The sequence below is a fragment of the Manis javanica genome, chromosome 1 (genome assembly GCF_040802235.1).
Source record: "Manis javanica isolate MJ-LG chromosome 1, MJ_LKY, whole genome shotgun sequence".
In the NCBI taxonomy this organism is placed as follows: Eukaryota; Metazoa; Chordata; class Mammalia; order Pholidota; family Manidae; genus Manis; species Manis javanica.
Window position 1 is genome coordinate 109,745,947 of NC_133156.1, and position 25,907 is coordinate 109,771,853.

General features: G+C 35.9%; 1 protein-coding gene across 4 annotated transcripts in view; it reads right to left on the minus strand.

The window, feature by feature from the left end:
- MTREX (Mtr4 exosome RNA helicase) overlaps positions 1-25,907 on the minus strand; it is a 131,603-nt gene that overhangs the window by 96,216 nt on the left and 9,480 nt on the right. For 2 of the 4 annotated variants that reach the window (XM_073236288.1, XM_017641047.3), the window contains exons 2-5: positions 18,669-18,803; positions 17,211-17,277; positions 8,016-8,078; positions 6,990-7,102 (exon numbers count right to left, since the gene is read on the minus strand). In XM_073236288.1, the coding sequence (XP_073092389.1) occupies positions 6,990-7,102; positions 8,016-8,078; positions 17,211-17,277; positions 18,669-18,803 (378 nt within the window). Of the gene's footprint in view, positions 1-6,989; positions 7,103-8,015; positions 8,079-17,210; positions 17,278-18,668; positions 18,804-22,144; positions 22,308-25,907 lie in introns of those variants that run through there. The other 2 variants (XM_037022312.2, XM_073236287.1) reach the window with 2 other exon arrangements.

The following is a 25,907-nucleotide window of genomic DNA, read 5'->3' on the forward strand; positions in this document are numbered from 1 at the left end:
TTGACTTTTTTAGATTCCACATGTTAAGTGAGATCATACAGTATTTTACGTCTGTCTGACTTACTTTATTTAACATATGCTCTCAAGATCTATCCATGCTGTCACATAATGGCAGGATTCGCTTTTTTTTAATTGCCAAATATTCTATTGTACATACCTACACATTTTCTTCATCCATTCATCTGCTGATGGACATTAAGGTTGTTTTCATTTCTTGGGTATTATGAATAATGGGAGTACAGATATCTCTGTGAGATACTAATTTCATTTTATTTGGATATATACCCAGATATGGGACTGCTGAATCATTTGGTAGTTGTATTTTTAATTTTTTGAGGAAACTCCATACAGTTTTCCAAGGTGGATGAACCACTTTACATTTCCACCAACAGTGCCCACAGGTTCCCTTTTGTCCACATCCTTGATGGCACCTGTCATCCCTGTCTTTCTGATAATGGCCATTCAAACAGGTGTTTTTTTTAATGCTCATTTATTCCCACCAAAGAATGGAAGGCAATTTCCTCACCTGAAAAAGGGCATCTAGAAAAAACAACAGCTAATATCATATTTAATGGTGAAACACTGAATGCTTTCCCTCTAAGACAAGGAACAGGGAAGGATTCCACCCTCACCACCACTATTCAACATTGTACTGGGTATTACCAGTGCAATAAGAAAAGAAACTGAAGGCTCAAATATTGAAAAGAAGCAAAACTGACTTTTTTCACAGACAATACAATCATCTATGTGGAAAATCTTATGGAGAGTACAAAAACTTACTAGACTTTATTAATAAGCAAGTTCACTAACAAAGTCACAGGATAAAGTATCAGTGTATAAAAATTGCTGTACTTCAACATACAAGTTATCAGCAATTCAAATATCATCTTAAGGAAGAATGCCACTAACAGATGCATGAAACAATAAAATACTTACAAATTTAAGAAAATTTGTGTAAGACCTGTACACTGAAAACAACAAAACATTGCTGAGAAATTAAAGATTATCTAAACAATGAAGGAATACACCACGTTCAAGAGTTGGAAAAGTCAATACTGTTAAGATGACAATTCTCTCCAAATTAATCTGTAAATTCAACACAATCCCTATAAAAATTCAAGCAGTCTTTTTTGGTAGAAATTAACAAGCTAATCTTAAAATTTTATTGGGGAATGCAAAGGTCCTAGAAAAGCCCAAACAATTTTAAGAAGAATAAAGTTATGGACTCTCATTTCCTAATTTCAATACTTACTTTAAAGCTCAAGTTAATGTGGTACTGGTGTAAAAATAAACAGAGATCAACAGAATGGATGATAGTCAATTGGAAATTCAACAACAGTCAATATATTTCAAAGGAAATTCTGTGGAAAAGGATGGTTTTTTTCAACTACAACAATTAAGATATCCATATATGAAATGATAATTTAATTCTTACCTCATGTCATACATAAAAATTAACACAAAGGAAATCACAGCTCTAAATAGAAGAGCTAATGCTATAAACTTAAAGAAGAAAATATAAGGGAAAATATCTGTGAACTTGGAATAGACAAAAATTTCTTAGGTACTGATATTGAAAGTGTATCAACCTATAAAAGAAAAAACTGAAAGGCTCAACATCAAAATGCAGTCTTTTGCTCTACAAGAGATACCATTAAGATAGTTTAAAGAATTATTAAAATGTAAAAAGACCAACAACCCAATTTAAAATATCAGCAAAAGACTCAGATAAAGATATTTCACATGGTAACACAAATGGCTGATAAGCACACGAACTGATACATAACATCACCAGTCATCAAAGAAATGCAAATTAAAACCATGTGACCTCAGTATGTTCATATTGGTATTACTCATAATAGCCAAAAACATGAAACAATTCAAATGCCTAACAACTGAATAACAAAATGTTATGTATCTGTAAAATGTAGAACTACTTTTCAATAAAAAGAAATGAACTAGTTGTAATGGGGTATTTGGCGGGGACTTGATAATAGGGGGAGTCTAGTAACCATTATGCTGTTCAAGTAATTGTACATTAATGATACCAAAAAAAAAAAGGTTAAAATGGCTTTTATATTCTACCAAAATTCTTAAAAATGTGTAATATACAAAAAAATTGAATTGTATAATTTAAATGGCTTAATTATAGAGTATGTGACTATCTCAATAAAGCTGCTTTTAAAAACTGGGAAAAAAAAGAAATGAACTAGTAATATATATACAAAACATGAATGAACCTCAAAAACATTATGTTATATGGGAAAAGGACACAAAAAACTCCATATTTATGTGATTCCATTTACATGAAATTCCTACAAAAGGCAAATCTATACAGACAGAATCAGTGTTTGCCTAGGGTTGGAGACAGGAGAAGGTCTGAATGCACACATATATAAGAGAATTGTTATGAATGGAAATCTAAAACTGGGAGGGTTGTACAAATTTATCAAAACCCACTGAACTCAATGGGTGAATTTAATGGTATGTAAACTGTGTACTAATAATGCTGTTTAAAAAAGCTTCACATGGTATAAAAAACAGAAGTGCTATGAAAAGTACTCAATTACACAGATAAACAATTCAGTACCAACATATTCATCCTAGTACCAGCTTTACAAATAAAATGTTATACTTGCTGTAGTTACCAGTTAAAGTTGGAGTTTACCTGAAGTTCTTGAATTCCTAGGGGAAATCTTTATTTGAGATCCATGAACCACTCCCTGAAATTTTAAAATCTGGTATGTATATACAGGTATGTACCTTAGATTTTTTTCTTGTGATGAAATTCATGTAACATAAAATTAACCATTTTAAAGACTACAATTCAGTGACATTTAGTAGATTCACTGTGCTGTGCAACCACCCCCTACACCTGGTTCTAAAATATTTTTATCGCCCAAAAACCCTGCAAACATTAAGCAGTTACTCCTTGCTGTCCTCCTCTAATCATCCCCTGGCTTCCACCAATCTGCTTTAAGTCATTTACCCTATTTGGGGTATTTCACACAAATGTAATCATACAATATATGACTCTTGTGTCTGGTTTCTTTCACTAAGCATGTTTTTGAGATTCATCCACCTTGTAGCATTTGTAGGTACTTCACTATTTTTATGGTTCAGTAATAGTTCACTGAATGGATGTATCACCTTTCACTACCCATTCATCCACTTACGGACTTTTGGATTACTTCTGCCTTTTTACTACTGCAAATACTGCTACTATGAACATTAGGTGTACAAATATTTATTTGAGTACCTGTTTACAATTCTTTGAGGATACCTAGGAGTGGAACTGCTCAGTCATATGGTAATTATGTGTTTAATTTTTTAAATAACTACCAGACTTTTTTCTGCAGTAGCCCTCTTCAGATTCTCAGAAGTGTCTATAACCCTGGTGAACTCAAATTTCTCTTTATGGTTTGCTAACTCAGAGTTTGGTAGCAAGTTTCAGTGTGTATGTGAAAATTTCCTCTACTGAAAATTTCTCTCCTCTTGTAGTAAAGAAATGAAAGCAAAGTTACATAATGCCCAGAATTCTAATGACTATTTACGTTGGTTTTAAATAAATAATGGACCAAACATACTGTGTGCTTTCTGAGATAAAATGATTGAACTAAAAATATTCAAACATCTTCTGTGTCTTGGGAGGAAACTATCTTCTGACTTCAGCACCTTTTGAAAAGGAGTAGAATAGTAAGAACTTAGTCCTAGTACTACGCTGGATAGAACTGGGGTGGTATGGGACCTTAAAGCATTTGACACTGGGAAACAGACTAAGACTATTTTGCAATTGGCTGATACTATTAGGATGATGCTCTAAGATTCAAGCTTCAAGCCTCACTCTCTCTGCAAAGAGAAGAGAGGTAAATTACACCTAAGCTAAAGTCCAGAAGTAACTAATATAGAGTGAACAGATAAATCCTAACTATCCCAAAGGAAAAAAATATTCCAGAACTCATAAAATACGTCCATCGACATGCCATGGTAAAGGGTAGGATTGGGTGATTGGTGCTATTTTTATCTGTTTCTTTTCTCTATGGTCTTTATTCTTCAAGCGATCATTGTTCAGAAGTACCTAATTTAGCTGCCTAAAAGGAAAGCTACAATATCTCCATAAAGCTACAATATCTTCATAATAGAGAAATAAAATGTTATAAATTTTTAAAAGTTAGCCCCCAAGCCCAAACTGAAAAGGGTACCAATACTGTGGGAAAAAAGTAGTCTTTCAACAAATGGTGCTGAGACAACTGGACATCTACATGAAAAAGAATGAAGTTGGCCTTTACCTTACAAATTAATTAAGTCTACCTTAATATAAGAATAACTGAAATCTCCAAAGGACTAGAAGGAGAGATAATATTTGAAATAAAAAATTGCAGAAATTTTCTCAAACTTGAGGAAACTTAAATAAGCTCATGGACCTGAGAAACCCAACAAATTCAAGCATAAGAAACATGAAAAGAACTATGGAAAGTCACATCATAATTAAACTGCTTTAAGTCAGTGATGAAACTAAAAACAGCCAAACACTCCATCAGAGTAGTATGCAAACAAGAAGGAAAACACTGACCTATAACAAGAGAAAATTCAATCAATCAAAACAGATCAAGAAATATAACATACACGAAAATAATAGTAAAAGGGACATATCAACAGTTTCTAAAATGTATTCCATATGCTCAAGAAGTGGAGAAAAGTAGAGAAGTGGAAAATAATACAAAAACAAAAAACACACCAATGAACTTCCAGCAAAGAGAACTACAATGTCTGAGATTAAAAATGTACTGAATGGAATTAATGACAGATTAGACAATTCAGAAGCAAAAATTAATGAATCTGAAGATATGGGATTAACAAAGAGCTAAAACAAAACACAAAGAGGAGACGAGTCATGGGGAGCACTGAAAAACAAATACAAAGCATAAAAAACATGAAAAAAACTAGGCCCATCATAAACTGTTTCAAACCACTGATAAAGAAAAACTATAGAAGTAGCCAAGAAAAAAAGACACATAATCTACATAGGAACAAGTTAAGGATGACAGTGGATTTCTTGTCATAAACTATGCAAGTCAAAAAGCATTCTTAAAATAAAAAAAATGTAGACCTCTATACTGAGTGAAAATATCTTTCAAAAATGAAGACAAAGTAAAATATATTTTAGAAACACAAAGCCTGTTCAGAAGTACCTAATTTAGCTGCCTAAAAGGAAAGCTACAATATCTCCGTAATAGAAATAAAATGTTATAAATTTTTAAAAGTTAGCTATCAAGCCCAATGAAAGTCAGTGATGAAACTAAAAACAGCCAAACACTCCATCAGAGAAGTATGCAAACAAGAAGGAAAATACCAACCTATAACAAGAGAAAATTCATTCAATCAAAACAGATCAAGAAATATAACATATACGAAATGAATTTTTCATCAGGGGACTTGTACTACCATTAATGTTAAAGGAGTTTCTTCATGCAGAAGGAAAATGATGCCATATAGAAATTGGGATCAAACATGTCAAAACGTACCAAATTATTCTGAAAACATCAAAAACATTCCCCAAACACAACAAATACAACACAACAAAATTGGTGATATAGTGACAGCAATATTAAAAGGAAATATACAGCATTAAATACCCATATTAGAAAAAGATCTCAAATCAATGACCTCTCCTTTCTTCCTTAAAAAAAAACTAGAAGAGTAAAATGAAGCCAAAGGTTTCATTTGAAAAAGAAAGGAAAACAGAGATCAGAGCCTAAATCAAAAAAGTAGAAAACAGAAAAACAGCAGGAAAAAAAATAAATAAATGAAATAAAAAACTTGTTCTTTCAGATCAATACAAGATCTCTACCAGACTAATTAGGAAAAAAACAGAGAACGAAACATTATTCTGACTCCAAAATCGAAAAAGACATTAGAATAAAACTAGAGACCAACATCCCTCATGAATGTAACATGAGAAAATTCTTATAATTTTATCCAATCTAGTTCAACAATATATTAATAGCGTTGCACATCATGACCAAGTAGTTTATTACTTGAAAATCAACGTACTCATCATAGCAGAACAAAAGGAAAAAAACATCATTTCAACAGATACAAAAAAAGCATCTGACAAAATCCAACAGGTAAATACTGCATATGCACATACATACATACACATATAAATTCTGCAAAATAGGGATAGAAGGGAACTTTCTCAACTGATAAAAGGCATCTTTGAAAAACCTACAGATAATACAGCATACTTAGTAACAGATGATTCAGTCTCCCCTCAAATATCAGAAACAAAGCAAGAATGCCTTCTCTCATCATTCCTACTCAACACTGCACTGGACATCCTAGCCAATTCAAAAAGACAAGAGAAGGAAATTAAAGGTATCCAAAATAGAAAGGAAAAAGTAAAACTGCCTTTACTTGCAGAAATCAAACAAAAAAATTTAAACTTTTAAAGGGTAAGGTAAGCAATGAAACAGTCATCTTAAAATTTCATTTAAAACCACAAAGGAAGAAAGCAAGAAAGGAATAGAGAGGAACTACAGAACAGTCAGAAAACATTTAACAAAATGGCAATTAAGTACATACCTATCAATAATTACTTCAAATATAAATGGACTAAATTCTCCAATTGACAGAGACATAGAGTGGCTGAATGGTTTAAAAAGTAAGATCTGCTATATGTTGTCTATAAGAGACTCACTTCAGATATAAGGAATTACACAGACTGAAAGTGAAGGGCTGGAAAAAGATATTCCATGCAAACACAAATGAAAAGCTGGGATAGCTATACTTACATCAGACAAAATGGAGTTTAAAACACAGACTGTTTTATGAGAGACAAAGAGGGGAACAATGTAACAGTAAGAAGGTCAACCTAACAAGAGTATATAACATTTGTAAACATTTATGCACCCAATACAGGAGCACTTAAATATACAAAGCAAAGTATTAACAGACCTAAAATTTCATTTAAAAACAAAGCTACTCACTCAGCGCATACAGTTTTTCCTGCTGATGTATGTGCAGATACTAAAACGGACTGATTATTATCAACACACTGAATGGCTTCTCTTTGAAAAGCATCAAGAATGAACGGGTATTCCTATAAAAACAAAATATGAGTATCTGCATGAAAAAACATAGTAACATTGGTTCAACTTGGAAAATCAGAGACACTACCCCTAGAAATATTCAGGGAACATTTCTTTATGATCGTATTTAGAAAATATGCCATCCACCTCAGAAAACTAGGAAGAGTAAAAAAATTGTTAACTAGACAGCACAGAAGTTAATTTTGCTGCCTAAACTTTAAATTCTTATAGTATACTTACATATACACTCTATTTATTACAATAGTCATTACCATTTATCAAGAACATGTTTTGTGGAAGGCTCTGTGCAACAAATTTTCCATGTATTATTACTAATCTTTACAAGCCCTAAAATAGGTGTAATTTCTTTTCACGGATGGGAACTCTGAGGATCTGAAAAGTGAAGTCCTTCATTTAATTTCACTCAGCAGAAGCAGAATAAGCCCTCTATTTAACTTCAAGTGTTCATGCTTACTCCACCACTCTGCCTTTTTCTACTTAAGAGAAAATGACGTGGAAAATTATGTTAATCATGTATGGTCTACACAGACTTTCAAAATCCATCTATACAAACATCAGAGCTTAGGTTTCATTAGAAGCTTGTTGAACTAAAATTATATTCAAAAATTACTGTACACTTGCATTTTTTCCTAAAGAGAGGCTAATAATTTTCATTACACAAAAGGGTGAGAATCATTAGTTTAATTTTTTTTAAAATTTCATCACATTGTGCTTCGTTTTCAGCATGGTTATTTACTGATTCAGTTCTCACTGTATTTGACTTCAGGTAGCTTTTTTTGCTATATATATATATATATATATACAGAATAGTATAAAAACCACAACTGATAGTTTATCTTCAGAATTTTTAGGAAGATGGGAGACTCACACAACTGCACAAACTGTACAGCTCAAGGTACAGACCTTTGCAGCTTTTCCAACTCGAGGTTTTAGTGGTAAATAATCTTCATCTGCAGGAAGTGCAACCTGATGTAAAAAGAAAAAAAAATGACAAATTAGATTGTTTCTGATAGTTTTAGACACTGTAAAATACTGGCTTTACAAATAAGGCAAAATGCTAAAACAACATAAAAAAATTTCTATTAATGTTTGATCTAATAGCAATGTAATTAAAAGCTTGTTAGTCAATCTCACTGAAGACATTGCCTTTATTAGGGTCTACGACCTATACCATCTTAATATTTTCCACATCTAAGGTACTGCCTAACATTAATGAATGCTCAAAAAAGCTGAATGGACATAAAAAGGACATCAGTATATGAAAGAAAACAATGTGTTATAAAATGACACTCATTGTTTCCTGAACAGGAAATTAATTTTCCTCCAGTTAAGATTTGGATCTGGAAAGCAGTTCACAATGCAATAAATTCCCAAGAATTAAATCAACTAGTGTGTAGATAATCCACAGGGGTAAAGTAAGGTACACATAGAAATGAGAAATAATTTCGAGAGGATTGAAGATGGTGAAATGAGAAGTGAGACAGAAATCTCCCCAAACCTCATATAATATGAAAATATAGCAAATACATCTAATCCTGAAACAGCAACTGGAAAGAAGGCTATGGCAGACTGCCGACACCTGGAGAAAACAGCAGATCTCAGGGAAAAGGGTAAAGTACCAAAGATGTGAATCGAAGGGACCCAAGACCTTTACCCACCCCAGCTCACTGAAGGAAGAGAAACAGAGTGGGTAGGTGATAGAAGCCAAGGACTGCTGAACACCCAGCTATGAAGATCTGCTCTGGGAGCACAAACCTACATTACATTGTGCTCTGGAGACCACTGAGGTTGGAAAGCTATAACAGGTGGAATACTTGAAGAGACTGAGATTCCAGCCACTTGTGGATAACATGTACCCACAATGGACCACTCTGGGACAAAAGAAAGGCAGGCGGTCTGAGAGACTTCCTAACAGCAAGAGGGCTGTTAAAGGGGCAAGGATTGCACAGAGATCACAGCTCAGGAGAAAGAACAGGTGGAAAAAAACTGTCCAGGTACCCTCTGTCCAGCAGGTTGTGAACTTTCAGGAGCTGCAGGCACTCCATCCCCCAGGCGAGCACCAGCTCACAAACCAGCTGCCCTGATGTTGACCAGGCCATCAGAGGGCAGCCCCGCCTATGGCAGTTACAAATGCAAAGCACAGAGATTCTCCCTGCACACTCAGCCCACTGGCCCTGGCAGTCTAGACAGGCACTGCAGCTGGGAAGCAGGAAAGAGCTCTTTCCTCCCAACAGGAAACAGCACCACTCCCCTGTGCCACCCGCCATCACTCCTGGGGCTAAGCAGCTCCAAAGAGTACAGCTTCTGGGCAATAGAGAGTGCCACATACAAATATGAAATGTCAAAGGAACCTGGTTCAAACCAAAATCCCACAAACACCAGAAATAGGGCCAAGTGAAACTGTACTCATAAATTTTCTTGAAAGAGATTTCACAATAAAAATCATAAACATGCTCATGGAGCTACAGAAAAATATTCAAGAATTCATAGAGGAATTTTCAACAAGGAGTACAAAAGTTGAAGAATACAATATCTGAAATGAAACATACAATGGAGGGATTTAAAAGATTAGATGAAGTAGAGGAGACGGTAAATGAAAGAGAAATTAGAGAACAGGAAAACGAACAGGTTGAGGCACAGAGAGAAAAAAGGATCTTGAGGAATGAAAGAGTATTAAGAGAAATGTGTGATCAATCCAAAAGGAACAATATTTGCATTATAGGAGTACCAGAAGAAGAAGAGAGACAAAAAGAGATAGAAAGTGTCCTTGAAGAGGTAACTGCTGAGAACTTCCCCAATCCAGGGAAAGAGAATCTTTCAGGCCATGGAGGTGCACAGATCTCCCAACACAAGGGACCCAAGGAGGACAACAAGATGTATAATAATTAAAATGGCAAAGATGAAGGACAAGGACAGAGTATTAAAAGCGGCCAGAGAGAGAAAAAAGATCACATACAAAAGAAAAACCATTTGACTATCATCAGACTTCTCAACAGAAACCTTACAGGCCAGAAGGGAGTGGCATGATATATTCAATGCAATGAAGTAGAAGGGCCTCAAACCAAGAATACTCTACCCAGCAAGATTATCACTTAAATTTGAAGGAGGGATTAAACCATTTCTAGATAAGCAAAAGCTGAGAGAATTTACCTCCTGCAAACCTTCTCTACAGTGTATTTTAGAGGGACTGCTATAGATGGAAGTGTTCCTAAGGCTAAATAGCTGTCACCAGAGGAAATAAAACCACAGTAAAGAAAGTAGAACAACTAATTACTAAGCAAATGCAAAATTAAATCAAGTGCCCCCAAAGTCAGTCAAGGGATAGACAAAGAGTACATAATATGATATACCTAATATATAAAGAATGGAGGAGGAAGAAAAAGGAGGGAAAAAAAAGACCTTTAAATTGTGTTTCTAATAGCATACTAAGTGAATTGTTAGACTGTTAGATAGTAAAGAAATCACCTTTGAACCTTTGGTAACCATGAATCTAAAGCCTGCAATGGCAATAAGTACATACCTATCAATAATCAACCTAATGTAAACGGTTTGAATGCACAAATCAAAATACACAGAGTCACTGAATGGATAAAAAAAAACAAGACCCATATACATGCTGCCTAGAAGAGATTCACTTCAAGCCCAAAGATATACACAGACTAAAAGTGAAGTGATGGAAAAAGATAGTTCATGTAACTAGTAGGGAGAAAAAGAAGCAGGAGTTGCAGTACTAGTATCAGACAAAATAGACTCCAAAACAAAGAAAGTAACAAGAGACAAAGAAGGACATTATATAATGATAAAGCAGTCAGTCCAATAAGAGGATATAACCACTATAAATATCTATGCATGTAACATAGGAGCACCTACTTATGTAAAACAAATACTAACAAAATTAAAGTAGGAAATAGAATGCAATGCATTCATTTTATGAGACTTCAACACACCACTCACTCCAAAGAACAGATCAACCAGACAGAAAATAAGTAAGGAGACAAAGGCACTGAACAACACATTAGAATAGTTGGACTTCACAGACATCTACAGAACACTCCACCCAAAAGCAGCAGGATACACATTCTTCTCATGTGCACATGGAACATTTCCAATACCTTATATACTAGTCCACAAAAAGAGCCTCAGTAAATTAAAAAAGATTGAAATTGTACCAACCAGCTTCTCAGACCACAAACGTATAAAACTAGAAATAAATTATGCAAAGAAAACAAAAATCCCACAAACACATGGAGGTTTAACAACATGTTCCTAAATAATCAACAGATCAATGACCAAATAAAAACAGAGATCAAGCAATAAATGGAGACAAATGACAACAATAACTCAAAACCGCAAAATCTGGGGGACACAGCAAAGGCTGTGCCTAAGAGGGAAGTGCACTGGAATATAGGCTCACCTCAGGAAAGAAGAACAATCCCATATGAACAGTCTAAAGTCACAATTAATGAAACTAGAAAAAGAACAAATGAGGCCCAAAGTCGGTAGAAGGAGGGATGTAATAAAGATGAGAGCATAAATAAATAAAATCTAGAAGAATAAAACAATAGAAAAAATAAATGAAAGCAGGAGCTGGTTCTCTGAGAAAAGAAACAAAATATATAAACCCTTGGCCAGACTTACCAAGAGAAAAAGAGAGTGTATACACATAAACAAAATCAAAAAGGAAAAAGGAAAAATCACTACAGATGCCAGAGAAATACAAAGAATTATTAGAGAATACTATGAAAAATTATATGCTAACAAACTCAATAACCTAGAAGAAATGGACAACTTTCTAGAAAAATACAACCTTCCAAGCCTGAACCAGGAAGAAACAGAAAATCTGAATAGAACTATTACCAGCAATGAAATTGAACTGGTAATAAAAAAACTACCTAAGAACAAAATACTTGGACCAGATGGCTTCACTGCTGAATTTTACCAAATATTTAGTGAAGACCTAGTACCCATCCTCCTTAAAGTTTGAGTGAAGACCTAGTACCCATCCTCCTTAAAGTTTGAGTGAAGACCTAGTACCCATCCTCCTTAAAGTTTGAGTGAAGACCTGGTACCCATCCTCCTTAAAGTTTTCCAAAAAGTAGAAGAGGAGGAAATACTTCCAAACTCATACTAGGAGGCCAGCATCACTCTAATTCTAAAACCAGACAAAGATACCACAAAAAAAGAAAATTACAGATCAATATTCCTGATGACCATAGATGCAAAAATACTCAACAAAATATTAGCAAATTGAATTAAAAAATACATCAAAAACATCATCCACCATGGTCAAGTAGAATTTATTCCAGGGATGCAAGGACAGTATAACATTAAAAAATCCATCAATATCATACACCACATCAACAAAAAGGTAAAAACCACATGACAATCTCCATACATGCTGAAAAAGCACTTGACAAAATTCAACATCCACTCATGATAATAAGTCTCAGCAAAATGGGTGTAGAGGGCAAGTACCTCAACATAACAAAAGCCATATATGACAAACCCATAGCCAACATCATACTTAACAGCGAGAAGCTGAAAGCTTTTCCTTTAAGATAAGGAACAAGACAACAATGCCCACTCTCCCCGTTTTTATTCATCATAGTTCTGGCAGTCCTAGGCACAGCAATCAGACAACACAAAGAAATAAAAGGCATCCACATTGGTAAGGAAGAAGTTAAACTGTCACTGTCTGCAGATGACATTATATTGTACATAAAAAGCCCTCAAGAATCCACCCCAAAACTACAAGAACTAATAACTGAATTCAGCAAAGTTGCAGGATACAAAAATCAACACACAGAAATCTGTTGTATTCCTATACACTATCGATGAACAGAAAGAGAAGTCAGGAAAACAATTCCATTCACAATTTCATCAAAGAGAATAAAATACCTTGGAATAAACCTAACCAAGGAAGTGAAATACCTATATACCCTGAAAACTACAAGACATCCGTGAGAGAAATAAAAGATACCAATAAATGGAAGTACATCCTGTGCTCATGAATAGGAAGAATAAACACTGTCAAAATAGCCATCCTGCCTAAAGCAATCTACAGATTTGATGCAATCCCTATCAAAATACCAACAGCATTCTTCAGTGAACTAGAGCTAAAAGTTCTACAATTCATATGGAACCACAAAAGACCTTAAGAACCAAAGCAATCCTTAGAAGGAAGAATAAAGCTGGGAGAATTACGCTCCCTGACTTCAAGCTCTACTAGTAAGCCACAGTAATCAAGACAATTTTGTACTGGCACAAGAACAGACTCATAGATCAATGGAACAGAATTGAGAGTCTTGATATTAACTCAAGCACATATGGTCAATTAATATATGATAAGGGAGCTATAGACATACATGGAGAAATGACAGCCTCTTCCACAACTGGTGTTGGCAAAACTGGACAGTGAGAAATGAAACTGGATTACTGTCTAACTCCATACACAAAAGTAACTTGAAATGGATCAAAGACCTGAATATAGGTCAGGAAACCATAAAACTCTTAGAAGAAAACATAGGCAAATATAAAAAATTCTCTTGAATATAAACATGAGCAATTTTTCATGAACATATCTCCTCAGGCAAGGGAATTAAAAGCAAAAATGAGCAAATGGGACTACATCAAACTACAAAGCTTCTGTTCATCAAAGGACACCATCAGTACAACAAAAAGGCATTATACAATATGGGAGACTATATTCATAAATGACATATCCGACAAGGAGTTAACATCCAAAATATATAAAGAGCTCATACACCTCAACAAACAAAAAGCAAATAACTCAATTTAAAAATGAGCAGAGGATCTGAACAGACACTTGGCCAACAGGCACATGAGAAGATGCTCCACACTGCTAGTTATCAGGGAAATGCAAATTAAAACCACAAAGAGATATCACCTCACACCAGTTAGGATGGCCAACATTGAAAAGACTAAGAACAACAAATACTGGCAAGGACAAGGATAAAGGGGAACCCTCCTACACTGCTGGTGGGAATGTAAAATTAGTTCAACCATTGTGGAAAGCAGTATGAAGTTTCCTCAAAAAACTAAAAATAGAAATACCATTTGACCAAGGAATTCCACTCCTAGGAATTTACCCAAAGAAAGCAAAATCTCAGATTCAAATAGACATATGCACCCCTATGTTTACTGCAGCACTATTTATGATAGCCAAGATATGAAAGCAACTTAAGTGTCCATCAGTAGGTGAATGGATAAAGATGTACATATACTGAATGGAATACTATTAATATGAGAAGAAAACAATTCCTATCATTTGCAACAACATGGATGGAGTTAGAGAGTATTATGGTCAGTGAAATATGCCAGACAGAGAAAGACAAGTATCAAAGGTCTTCCCTCATTTGTGGAGCGTGATAACATAGCAAAACTTTAGGAACAAAACAGCAGCAGACTCATAGACTCCAAGAAGGGACTAGAGGTTATCAAGGGGAGGAGTGGGGGATGGTGGATGGGGAGGGAGGGGAAAGGGGATTGAGGGGTATTATGATTGATACACATGGTGTGTGTGGAAGGGGGGGTCACGGGGAAGACAGTACAGCACAGAGAAGACAAGTAGTGACTCTGCGGCATCTTACTACACTGATGGACAGTGACTGAATGGGGTATGGGGGGACTTGATAATATGGGTGAATGTAATTACCACAATGAATTTCATGTGAAGCCTTCGTAAGAGTGTATATCAATGATACCTTAATAAAAAATAATAATAATTTCCAAGAGTGAAACTTTAATGAGCAAGTATTAGAAATCTTAAATTAGCTATCTTAAAAGTATTGAGATTTTCAGTAAATTTGCTACTCAATTACAATCAAGACAATGTGGGTAGTGTCTCAGAAAGGATAAACTAGAACCTAACTGTACTGAAGAAAAGTGAAACTTATTATAAATAATAACCAGTATGATATGTGTCAGAAGAAATGTTACTTGTAAATGGAATCTATAAAGGAGACAAAATATTCAGTAGTTTATCCAGTATATATTAGGAAAGTTAATTCATTAGTTGTTTTTATTTTATTAGTTGTTTTTATCAATTACCAGTGTTTTAATGACTACTTCTGGGGACAGGTACAGTTTTCATCAGTATTTCTTTTAAGACTATATATTCTTTATTATAGTTCCAGAAACTTCTAAGTAGTTCCTGTTCCCAAGCAGTTTGAAAGTGAAAGGGCTACTTGATTTAAGTTAACAACATGCTTTGTTAATATGAGTATGATGAAATAAGTCTATCCTGGAGAGCATAATACTTGGTGCACGGAGCAAATCAAATTTCTGGATCTAAAACCCCAAAGACTAGACCCTCAAACATGGTGTAATCCCCACGAAGATATGCTCAACCTGTTCTAGTTAGTTGGTGACCTCCTCGTGTCTCTCCTGATATTTTCTATGACACAATTAATATTTTATTAGCATCTCTGAGATTGATCAGCAGAAACAATCCACATGTATGAGAGACAGAGAGTTTTGTTTTTATTCTCTGAAAACAACCTGGGTAACGCTGACATATAACAGTCTGGTAGAAGAGGAGAAGCCTGCAGAGACTAAGGAGTCAGAAATAGAAAACCAGCAGAATAATTAAAAGTCAAATAAACTTAACAATGAGTCACTTGTGATTTCTGCCAGAGCAGTTTGAAAAGAAATGGAGGGTGAAGAAATCTAATTATAGTAGATTAAAAGATGAATGGAAGGTTAAGAAGCATAGCAAGGATCTTCCAAGCACAGCACTCAACAGCAACTCTTAAGACACCGTATCTCTTCATACTCAGTGAATAATACAATGTACCTAGCACTCAGAAGTTATGTAATGAATGAAGGACTACAAAATGGAAGAAGAAAAACTACGTAGTGCCTGAAAATCAACCTTGAACAAAAGAAAAGCTTTTGAATATTCATATGCTGCTTGGAAAGGGTGAACAGAGAAGAGACTAGAAAACAGCCAAGGGAAAATGGATTATCAAAGTCCTTGTGGAAGCAGGATAAGTTACAACCAGGAACACTGACAGAGCCAGCCTCCTTAGCCTCAGAGAGGCAGTGCCTTTCCCTTTGACTGGATGTGACACTGCAGACAGGCTTGGTGAGGAGGTTATAATCAAAGGACACTCTAATTTGATACCCTCAAGCCTCCAGAAAGTAAAGTGTGAAAGCTACATGCTAAAAAGTGAGAGGTGGTGGCAAAACAGGAGGCTTGAGGATAACTGGAGCACAGAAAGAACTTTTGATTTCTTAAATACAGAATTTGCATGTTTTTTCCCATCTTTTAAAGACCACAGCATCAAGTACAGTCTAACATAAGTGTTGAATGAATGATCAAATAGGTATTATACCTGACAAACTAAGTGCTATTCTAAAGAAAAATAATCAATATCAGTTAAAAATAGACATTTTTAAAAACAGGTTCTCAATCTTTATTAAGACATTTTTGTTAATTTGGAATACTATGCTTATTCAATGAAGACTTTTAATAAGATTCACCAATTACCTATAATGATTTGTATGGTTAAATTGTGAAAATAGAAGGTTTAATAGAAATAAATAGTTTAACAGTTCCCCTACGTCTTGTTTATAAACTTGCACTTCTAACAGATTACAAGAAGCTATTAGTGAACACCATCTTGTGGCAGAACAATGAAACTGCTATGTATCAGTCATTGAGGAAGACATGAGAAAGCATGTGAAGTAGTACTGTTACTTGACGTTAGGAGTACAGGAATAAACATGTACTGAACACCCACTCACTGCTGGGTACTTTATCTAATTTTCTTATGTAATATTCACAATCACTCCATGAGGTAAATCCTATTATTCCAAATTTAATAATTAAGAACCATATCAAAGAGGATAAGAAATGTATTAATGGCTATAGTTAGGAAAAGTGCTATGGCAAGATACGAGCTCAAGTTTGTATACAAATACCTACCTCCTTCCACTAGACTATGGGCAACCCACAGAAATTACGGTTTCCAAAACTGCTTAGGCTAAACTGCTTGCTGATTATCAATCATGATAGATAGCCCAAAGCAAAATCTCATTTATAACACCAACCTGCTGCATACTGTTTGTGCTTACCTCATGTGTACACCCTTCAACAGTTTCAACTGATTGCACCTTGACTCTGGGCATTAAGTCTGCCAAACTTTAGAGGAAAAAAAAAAGAAGTATTAAAATTAATTAAAATAAACTATTTTTCTATAATTAGATAATAAGCTTCATATATGTACTATTTAGGAAAATGACACTGTTCAATTCTCAGTATTCCAAATTAGAAAAAATTTGGCCATTAATAATATTCAAAAATTTTTTCACATAATTCAAATAAATGCTGAGAATTCAAAATGATCAGTTAACATCCTTTACTACAAATACAGTACAGACTCCAAGTGAATTATTGAAAGAATTACGTCAGCTTAATTTCAATAACCATTTTGAATAGAAAGTACCTCTCCAAAGCACTGGCACTACTTTAAAACACTAAGCTGGTTATGAAAACCATTATATGATAGAAAGTATGATTAGATAAATTAGTCTAATACAGATATTGCTGTATTTATAGAAGTGTTCCCTATTCTTATCAAATTGCTGCATTACACTCATCTAGGTTTTCTGTTTAGACACTTAAAGGACATGATTGTGGATAAACTGAAGAAAAATAGATATAGTTCTGTGCTAGATTCATTATTCTCTTATTGACTGTACTTTTGATTTTTACTTTAGATCAGTAATCATACTTTATATAAAACCCAAAGGTTAAATAATCAACAATAATTTTAAATTGCCAATATTATTTTGTAACCTATTTCACTAGATTGGGCAAATGGTGTATCTGAAATATTTTAGTGATACGTTTACTACTATCTACAGTAGCTACTTTTTCTAACTACAGCAACAGCTAGCTGGTTAAAAATAAGTCAGGGTAAATTCTTCATGGTAGAGCCAAGCTAGAATACGGCATTCAAGAAGGGAGAAGCAAAGCTGTATGATCATCATAGTAACAAACAGGTCAATCTAAGAAACTGGCATCAACTTCCAGTAAGCTCAGAGAAACAACAACTATTTTAGTCACAGATATTCAGTCTCCCTCATTCACAGGACTCTTGATTCATAGCCAGTCTATTGCTATATAAATATGACAGTGAAAATCGAACTACTCCTATTGTTCCTTCTAATTTTATTGTTCCACTGGGTCTGCTTTATTCTTTCCCTTTATTCCACTCTTCCAGTGATCCTCTTCTTGGGACATTAATGAATAAATAAGTGTCATTTTCTACTTAAAAGAGGTATCAGACTTCAAGATTCTTTCTCAAAATTGAATCCTAAAGTAATAAAAGATGAATTTTTTTCTATATTGTCTTGTATTTCTCCAAATTTAGATAAATGTTCTATATTTATTAATATGAATATACAAAGGATATTTATCTCCTCTAACTCAACAAAAACTTTCATAAAGTAAACACATAAGCACTTTTCAAAATTTCATAAAGAACCTAATTTAAGAATTTCTAACATTTATGACAATGGAAATACTACCTTAAGTCTTCAGTTATTGATTCTTCCACCCTAAGCTTCTTTCCAAAAATGGGTTCATCTGTATTCTCAAAATCTGCTTCTCTCTTGTTTTTTGCAGTAGTTGACTCTGATTGTAATTTACCATCAAAATGTTTCCTGAAAAGTAGACAATTCAGAATGAATACTGCAGTATCAGTTATTTTAAGGGCGACGCCATAAAATATTATTCCATATACAGTATATACCATTAACAGAAAGTCATGTAAATAGATGTTATAAATCAAAACTGACTAAAGCACAGAATACCCTAACTAAAAAAGCTGAACATTATTACATTTCCATTTCCTATTTTCTTGGAAGTTGTTTTAAAAAGTATTTTGCAACTCACATAATGTTAACTAGTAACAGTATTCTCAAAAACTGTAAATTAAAACACCATTAGATATTTACATGTGCATCTTCAATAAACATATAATGCTTTTCCTATTGCATGCTATTACTATTTGGGAGAAACTTTTGGGAGGCCAGAAGGGTTGAGTTCACTGGCCAAATGTGGTGACAATTAATGGTGCTTGGGGAATGGATATCCACAGAGAAATTCAATTGGACTCCTGCCCTCATTATACACAAAAATCAATCACATGTAGACTTGTAGACTTTAGATCTAACTATGAAAGGCAAATACACCAAAGCCTCTAGACTATAAAATGAGAAAATTACCTTCATGTTTCAGTAAATAGGACATAAAATTATTAACCAAAGTCTAATAAATTGGACTGCATTAAAACTAATTTCTGTTAATCAGAAGGTAACATTATGAGAGTAAAGAGGCCAGGACAAAGTGGGAGAAGATATCTAAAATATACAACTGACAAAAGGCATATATCTAAAATATTGAGGTGGAGAACACAAAAAAAACTCAATAAAAAAGTGAGCAGACCTTGTACTGTTCACCATGTAAGAACTTATTCACTATGTAAGAATTTGTTCACCATGTAAGAACTTGTTTGTTATGCTTCAGAAGATTGGAGACTGACGAAAATTAGGCTTGGGGTGGATTAATGACTGTGCATTGAGTACAATATGTTGTTAACAACCATTTGATCAATAAATATGAGAGATACCCTCTCAAAAAAAAAAAAAAGTGAGCAGAACACTTGAACAAGCACTTTATAAGATATCCAAATGGCCAATAAGCATATAAAGGAGTTCAAAAATCATTACTCATCAGAAAAATGTAAATTAAACTATACTAGATTAGTGCCTCTCAAATTTCTGGTCTCAAAATCCTTTTCCGGTCTTAAAAATGATTGAGGATTTCAAAGAATTTTGTTTATGTAGTATCTGATATTTATATTAGGTATTAAAAATGAAAAAATTTTAAATACTTATTTATTTTTAAATGGCAATAATAAAGCCATTACATGTTAACATAATGAACACTTTTGACAAGAAGTTATTTTCCAAAAATTTTTAATAAAATTTGTGGCATTTGTCTTATATATATTTTATATCTCTTTAATATCTGGTGTAACAGAAGGCATCTGGACTGTCTTCTGTTTCTGTATTCAATTTGTGGTGATACTTGTTTTTAGTTGAAGCAACTAAAGAAAAAATCCAACCCCACAGATACATAGTTGAAACAGGGCAGACTTTTTTTAGGTAACTGAATAATCCTCTGATCCTGCACCAAAACTTAATTATACCTTGAGAACTACTGCTAAGGCTACAGACACAAATTTTACAAACAATACTGAACCAAAGTCAGACACAAAAGAATATATTCTGTTTTATTCCACTTACATTATTATCACAAACAGAAAAAAACAAACACATGTTGTTATTGGAATAGTCACTTTTCTGAGGGCAAAAAGAGGGACTTCTGCAATATTCTATTTTTTTGTCCTGAATGGGGGTTACATTGATGTGTTAACTCTATGAGAATTCATCCCATGACTTTCACACTTTTGCTTTTACGTTCAATAGAAGTTTTTTTTAAAAAAGAGTAGCAAATGTTAGTATTGTTTATATGCTTAAATAATCTTTACTTAATGTTCATTCTTTGATGCTTAGCAAACCTGAAATTTGTAAATTCTATTGCTCTCAATTTAGTGGAGAAGGCATTTATTCTTGTCCCACATTTGTTGCTGATTACTTAATCTCCTTTAGACAAGCCATCAATATACTTCTGCCTCAGTAAAATAAGACATTTAGATGATAAGATCCCTCTAGTTCTAGCATTCTATTATTCTATTCTCTGGATTAGTAAGCATCAACAAAACCATTGTGATCAAAAACTACTAGGAGCTGGTGATAACTGTAACACAAACAGTTCCTATACCTTTGAGAAACTTAAAGCCTAAATTCACAGAACACTCTTTCAGAAGAGCTGTATTCCATATTGTTCTTCAATACTGTACATTAGACTTAAAGGTCTCCCAATATTTATCTTATACCTTGATATATATGTCACATGTGGAACCTGCACACTTGAAATGTTTGAATTACACAGAAAGACTGGAAATAAAATGTCTTAGATAACAAGCTTACTATTAGAATAAAGTTTTGTTTTATTGAAACTGTCTGAACATGTTATTTTCTAGAGATTAACAATCAAATTGTGGAATCCCATACAGAATCCTTTTCTTAAAAAGGTATTAAAGCAATTGGCAAAATCTGAGTAAATCTGTAGATTAGATAGTAGTACTGTATCAATGTTAACTTCCTAATTCTAAAAATCGTTCTAGGTGGTGATTGAGGCATGGACATCACTGAGTGGTGAGGCATCATTCTGCCTTCCCACACTGTTGAAAACACAAAGTGGTGTTATCTCCTGTGGAGAGGAATGTCAATACCTAGTAAAACTACATACACTTACCCTTTGACCTAATAATTCCACTTCTAAGAATTTATCCCAAAGACAAAATTGTAACATTTAAAAAATAAAAAAAAAAACCCAGAACATGTACAAGGCTTTTCACTGCTATCTCACTGGTAATAGCAAAAGACGGAAAAAAACCCAATATCCATTAAGAGAACAATGACTGAATCTGCTGTATTACATCCACACAACGGATTACAAACTGTAGCTGTAAAAAAAAGATCTCCATATAGTAATATAGAGTGGTCTCCATATCACATGCTAAGTGAAAAAAGCAAGGTAAAGAACAGTTTTTAAACAGCATCTTATGCATAAAAAACGAGGAGTGGAGAAGACAAATACAGACATGCAAGTACAGGCATACATTTTGAGTATACTTCAAAGAAATAATGAAAAGACAAATCAAAAACTCAAGGGGAGGGAAAAAGGAGCAAGGATGAAATCAAGAATGTACTGTTTTATACTTTTGATTTTGAAACCGTATGTTTTACATGTAAATTTTTTAAACACATTTTTAGCAAGCCCTACAAATAGAAAATATACTGAAACAAATGAACAAAATATCTATCAAGTTAGTAGCTGTGGGTAAAATTGTAGTATTTCAAGAATATCTCACCTGGCTTTAATGCATCTGCATATCAACATGTGTTCAACAGGTGTTCCACAGGAATTCCTCAGGCATGGAGAAGTAGTTCATCTCCATATCAATGGGTAATACCTGGGCAACTGAGGGCTTATCTTGAACCTGAGAGGTTGGTGAGGGTGCTGGTTTACTTCTGCTGGAGCAGGAAAGAGAAACGGCCCTGGAGCAGTTTGTAAGTAATAAACGGGTTTTAAACTTTATTTCTCCCTTTGACTGATTTCGGTTTTAAAGGTATTTTGCCCTGCGATTTTCTTTCCCTGGAGTTATAATACCATAAACATTTAGAAAAAGAACTAGAGTATGTTCACTGTTAGTGTGATATAAGGACAAAAAGAACCACAAACTGCACTTAGTATCTTACTCTTAATAGCAGCATTACTATGTACTTCTATTTTTTAACTATTATAGGTATTTGTTAAGTGTGGGTAAAACTGCAGTATTTCCAGAATCTCTCACCTGGCTTTAGTGCATCTCCATGCAGTGGGTGTCTCAAGGGGGTGGAGAGTAGTAGTCCATCTCCATATCTATAGGTAATTACGAGGGCCAGAAAGGGCTTATCTGGACCAGAGAGGTTGGGTGGGGGCTCTTCTTTTGCAGCCTGGTCACAAGAGACACAGGAAGCAGAAGTGGACAACTGATTATAAAAAATAAACTTTATTTCTCCCTTTGACTGATTTCGGTTTCAAAGGTATTTGCCCAGGATTTTCCCCCGAGGGGGTTACACTTGGAGGTAGTGGGCAGGACCTCTGAACCTGAAATCTGTCTACATGGATACGACCCTAGGGCAGGCTGCCCCTAGAGATGGTGGGGCCATACCCTGAACCCCCCCTGTGGATAGTGGGGAGGCCCCAGTGGCTGAAGCAGTAAAGGGTGCAGCTTCCAAATGGGGAGGCCCTAGTGTGGAACTGGTCTAGGGTAAAGCACCTCCTAGAGGGGTGGGGCCTTCCCCAGAACTGGGGAAGTGTGTAGACACCGGAAGCTGTGGAATTAGCCCTCTGTGAAATAGAAGACTGCTTAGAGGCCCTGAGTGGCCATGTAGCAGCTGGCATTGTAGGATCTCTTTTCCCCAAGATAGTGGAAAATGTTATCAAGGAGAGAGAAAGATTTTGGCAGGAGAGAGACACACTTCATTCAGCATTGCTTGGAGGAGCTGGACGATGACCTATGGGATGCTCTTAAGGAAGAGAGACAGTTATTGAGAATTGAGAATACGGGTTGCACTCCAGGGAGATTCCTTAGCAGCAGCAAGGGAGGAGGCAGCAGAAGCTGTGTTGCAGGAGGTCATGGAGAGGTGGAGGAAAGAGTGGTTGGTGCCTTCAGCCTGGAGATGGTAGGACTTGTTTAGAGAGGATGAGGGGATGGGGCCGAGGGCTGATCTGTTGCAGAGGTTACCACTGCAGGTACCAGCCTCTCCCATATTAAAGGACTGCCTGGTTGTAATTTAAAAAATTACAAAAAACGCAACAACCATGGGCTCCTCAGGGGGAGGAGCCTCCCCCTCCCTAGGTTGTGGAGCACTCCATGCTCTGCCCCTATTTCCAGAATGAGGTGGTGGACATGAGCATCATGTATCAGCAGAAGCCATAAGAATCTCTGCCTACATGGCTTCTGTGTCTCTGAGATATGGGGGTGAAAAACACTTGTTATGTCATGTTCTGAAATGAGGAGACTGGCTTCCCTGACAACTCACCCTTCCCTCCGGCAGTGGTTGCAAAGTGCCCGTCATACCTCAGGGAATCAGGAGCTTCTGGATTGGCTGACAGCTGCCATCAGGGCACTGTGCCTGATCAGGGTGATTTAGCATACTTACCCATTAGCTAGAAAACATATGCAGAGCTTCAGCAGGCATTACGGGAATTGGGCATGAAAAAATATCATCTATAATATGGACTCCCAGGGCCCTGATGAGGAGTTGTTCACCATAAGAATGAGAAACTTGGTACTGCATAGAGCTACCCCATCTCTCCTTGGGTCCCTAGTGACTATTCTTGACCCCCACATACAGCAACCCATAAGTGAGGTTACTCGTACTTTAGCAGATCTGGGGGAGGTTGAAACATTAAGGGAATAGGAGGAAGTACAGGCTACAACTGAAAGGAGAGGTGCAAAGGGCACTGTGAAGGTCTTGAGGATCCAGATGTGGGTTGATTTGATAAAGGCCAGGGTAGGGAAAGGAAAACTTGATGGGCAATCCAACAGGATCTTGTCAGAACTGTGGCACCAATTAAAGCCAGAGCAGCAGTTCTAGCTGCTGAGATCCGGGACATGGAAACCAGAGTCAAAGCCTGCCTGGCCTGTGTCCCTGAAAAACCTCCTGAGGAACAGTACTCAGGATTCACCTGCACCCTCACCCCCACAGGAGGACAACTGTGCACTGCGGTTGGATTGGGGAGGGGGATTCAAGGTCTTCAACTTGGGGGATGTGGTACGAACTGGAGGCCACATGTAGAATTGGCAATTCATTGGTCCCCTATGAATGTACGTGTCCTGGTGCTGGTGGACACAGGAGCTGAGTGTTCTCTGATTTATGGCAACCCTGAGCATTTTCCCAGAACCTCTGCTGTGATAGATGGTTATGGGGGTAAGGCAATTTGAGTGAAGAAAGCCTAAATCCCACTGGGGATAGGGTGTTTACCTCCAAAGGAGTATACTGTGTACATTTTTCCCATCCCTGAATATATTTTGGGGGTGGATATCCTACAGGGCCTGTGGTTACAGACCACTGCAGGTGAGTTCAGACTGAAGGTATGTGTGGTAACGGCAGTTCTGAGGGGACATGCTAAGCACCCACCTGTAGCTCTGCAGTGACAAATACTAAGCAGTATAAATTGCCTGGGGGGCCACAAGGAAATTGGAGAAACTCTACAGGGGTTGGAGAAGGTGGGCATCCTAAAGCCACTCATAGTCCTTTTAATTCCCCAGACAGCTCCTGGTGTATGACTGTGGGCTACAGGGAATTGAATAAAGTCACACCCCTTTTGAATGCTGCTGTCCCCTCTATAGCAGCCATTCTGGACACCCTCAGCCATGAGTTGGGAACGTATCATTATGTAGTAGAGCTTGGTAATGCTTTCTTCTCTATTGACATAGCATAGGAAAGTCAGAAACAGTTTGCCTTCACATGGGAAGGCCAGCAATGGACATTCACTGTCCCTCCACAGGGATACCTCCACAGTCCCACCATCTGTCACAAACTTGTAGCCCAGGATTTGGCCACGTGGAAGAAATCGTAAACGGTGGGGTTGTATCACTACATTGCTGATATGCTCACATCTGATTTTTGTTCAGATTTTGAAGGGGCAGTTCCTAGACTGCTGCAACATCTACAGGATAAAAGATGGTCTGTGAACAGCAACAAGGTTCAAGGACCTGGTTTGTCTGTAAAATTCTCGGGGGTGGTCTGGTTAGGTAAAGCTAATTATTCCTGAAGCAGTCATAAACAAGGTCCAGGCTTTCCCTACCCCTACCACTGTAGCAGTATTACAAGAGTTTTGGGGGTTTTTGGGCTACTGGAGAGTGTTTATCCCACACTTGGCTCAAATTCTGAAGCCTTATACCGGTTGATATGAAAGGGCATCAGGTGGGACTGGGATGAGACATGCACAGCTGCTTTCACTGCTGCTTAAGCGAGCAGTTGAGACTGGACAGGCCTTGAGTGTAATAGACTCATCAAGGCCCCGTGAGCTAGATGTTTATGTAACTGAAGATGGTTATGGATGGGCTCTTTGGCAGTGGC